The following is a 2761-nucleotide window of genomic DNA, read 5'->3' on the forward strand; positions in this document are numbered from 1 at the left end:
ACCGTCTGTACTCACGGCGCATCTTTACATCCTCTAAACAGCGGTCAAACTCATCCACGACAAACCACTTGACGCGCGACACTTCGAGAGCCTTGCGCTGAATAAGTGCGCTGAGGCGCCCCGGTGTTCCCACCACTATCGCGGGGACTTCCTTTTTGAGCTGCTTCACGTTTTCGTCCTCTGGGATTCCACCAAAAAAGACACCAGTGGTGCAATACGGCAAATACTTGTTAAACCGCTTGAACTCCTGCTCAATCTGGTACGCCAACTCTCGGGCGTGGACGACAACAATTGCCTGACAATGCGGCTTCTGCCCCTCTGGCACCTTTTCAATTTGCTCCAACAGCGCAAAGACAAAGACAGCCGTCTTCCCCATACCGGACTTGGCCTGCGCAAGAATGTCAGCGCCAAGCATCGCCTGCGGCAATGCCTGATGTTGCACTTCGCTTGGGTGCTCAAAGCCGTTCTCGCGGATGGCGTTGGCGAGTTCGCTCTTGAGACAAAAGTCCTGAAACCCCCCCAGGGCAACGGCACTGTGTGTTCCCATGCCCACACCCATATGTGGCTGTGCGGACACAATCGGCACCTTCACATCATCTCCGTCAAAGTCGGCAAGTCCACTGCTCATTGCTTATGTCTATCTGGTTTCTTAACTTTAATTTTTATTTCTTTTAAGAGACCTTTATTTTTCTTTTTCCCCCCTTTTTTTCTTTGTTTCTTTAAATAAATTAATCCTCCTTCGTTCTCCTTAGGTATTGACTCGGCTGGGGCAAAGGACAGTAAAGGAAAGCGAGAGAAAAAGAAGGGACAATATCATGACAACTGGAAAACTGTGGGGAGGGGGGCACATGCTCCCACGTGGTGCGATGCAAACACAAAATGGAAATAACAATAACAATGGCAGCAGAAAAGAAGATGCACTAACAACTGAACCGCAACAAAAATTGGATGCAACACTGCAGTAAAACAAGCAGTCACGAAAGCAATAAAACAATAGTAATGACTGCCTCACATGATGATGAGACGCCAAAATTTTTAGCCACTCCATGTACAACTTGCAGAAGAAAAGGAATATATATGTGCGCTTCCTCCAGAAACGGAAATGTGAGTTTCCTTCGTACACCCCCCAGCGGCTGCCCGGCGGCTGGAAAACACCTGCGCAGCGTGGATGAGGCGTGATGCAACGCACACATATTTGTAGCGGCATTCACCTCCTGACCAGTAGCAGAACGTTGTCCGTACGAATGCAGATGCATCTTGAATAGAGCTGCTGCACTCAACTTGCTTGTCAACAGACCCCACTAATCCCTCCAGATTTGCTCAGAGGCACATCGTGACGCAAATAACACCATTTAATTTATGAGTTCGCATAAAATAATAATAATTAATAACAATAATTTCCGTCACTCGTTCAACGAGAGACCGCGTATATCAGATCCATTTGCTCCTCCTCCAGTCGCTGCTTTGGAACTGTGCATCGAATAAAAAAAAAAAGAAAAAGAAAAAAACCTGCAAAATTTGGCGGTCCGTCGCCATCGCCGCAGTAAAACCCGAGATTTTCGGAGCCGTTGCCAAATACGGTTCACCCCACCGCCCTTAAACACAATCACGCTAAGCACCACCACACGCACATACACACACGGAGTAGATGCATGATGATAGAAGAAGAAAAAGAAGAAGAAGAAGAGAAAGGGGCAGCCAGCGATCATTTAAGCAAACAACAGAAAATATATATAAAAAAAAAAGAAAGAGGAAATAAAAAAAAAAGAGCAAGTAAAAAAGAAGTAGCCATCCAAAAAAGAAACACATGCAATGAAATTTCCAACGACAAAAAGTTGTGCTGAAGCCCGCAAAATCAACATCACTTCTCTCTCTCTCTCTCCCTCATCTTTAGACCCCCGTTGCGTTGCCTCCTTCCTGGATGCCAACTCACTCTAATACTCTTCCTGTCACGAATAGTGCAGTGGCGAAGGAAATCCGTCTGCATCAACAGAAGAAATCAAACAACAGGTCAACAAAAAAGAAGGAGGCCCAGTGCCCCTTTGTTTTTATATTATATATATTTATTTTTCCTTCTCATTGTTCCTTCTCAGCCAAATTCCTCCATCCTCCCACCTTTGGGGTCTTCCTATCAATGAGTAGTGACAAAATAAACGGACACGCACTCTATTGCCACCTCTTTTTTTTTTTTTTTTGGTTTACTTTTTGTTCCCTTGCAAAGTAGTTTCACCTTCCTTTCCTAGTAGCTCACTCGCACCCCCTTACGTCCCATAGTACACATCCACATTTCCTCCTTTTCTTCTTCTTCCTTCCTTCCTTCCTTTCATATCAATTATGTATATAAGGATATCTGCACCCACCCTTCCTCCTTCTTCTTCTTAAGGCGGTGGATCACGTCGCTATTCAGCCCGTCTTGACCGGATCGGCCGAAGAAGCGGCTTTCTTTGCAACTGCCTCCCGCTCTGCCAGCAGCTTCTGGGTGTGCGCCTCCACCTGGTCACGTAGCGGGCCATTCTCAAATTCCAAACGGCGCAGAAACGCGTCTTTGCCCCAGCTTGCCAGATGGTCGTAGTCGTTCTTGTCCAGCTCCGAAATGTCCTCCTCCAGGAACGCCGGGTCGTTGTAGTAGCCCATGACGTAGTTTGTCAGTATGACAAGGTTGGGTGCCTTGCCCTTCTCAAGAAACTCAGGGCCGAGGAAGGCAAAATACCCCTCCACTCGCTCCATCAATTGCTCTCGAGTAAGATTCTTGTCATAGGGG

The 2761-nt window shown here is 46.8% G+C and overlaps 2 protein-coding genes across 2 annotated transcripts, besides 7 other annotated features; both read right to left on the bottom strand.

The window, feature by feature from the left end:
• On the bottom strand, positions 1 to 628 carry Tc00.1047053482471.19 (ATP-dependent DEAD/H RNA helicase, putative; the record flags this gene model as incomplete). The annotated part of the gene is made up of 1 exon (XM_797709.1): positions 1 to 628. A coding segment is annotated over one exon (628 nt), but the record flags the coding sequence as incomplete, so codon positions are not given.
• Positions 1 to 2761: a sequence feature (heterozygous, Esmeraldo-like haplotype).
• Positions 1370 to 1400: a sequence feature (AT_rich).
• Positions 1484 to 1508: a microsatellite.
• Positions 1661 to 1692: a microsatellite.
• Positions 1716 to 1784: a sequence feature (T-rich).
• Positions 2046 to 2071: a sequence feature (AT_rich).
• Positions 2288 to 2323: a microsatellite.
• Positions 2404 to 2761, bottom strand: Tc00.1047053482471.10 (hypothetical protein, conserved; the record flags this gene model as incomplete). Its single annotated transcript, XM_797708.1, has 1 exon — positions 2404 to 2761. A coding segment is annotated over one exon (358 nt), but the record flags the coding sequence as incomplete, so codon positions are not given.

The sequence above is a fragment of the Trypanosoma cruzi genome, genomic scaffold (assembly GCF_000209065.1).
Source record: "Trypanosoma cruzi strain CL Brener 1047053517057 genomic scaffold, whole genome shotgun sequence".
Classification (NCBI taxonomy): Eukaryota; Euglenozoa; class Kinetoplastea; order Trypanosomatida; family Trypanosomatidae; genus Trypanosoma; species Trypanosoma cruzi.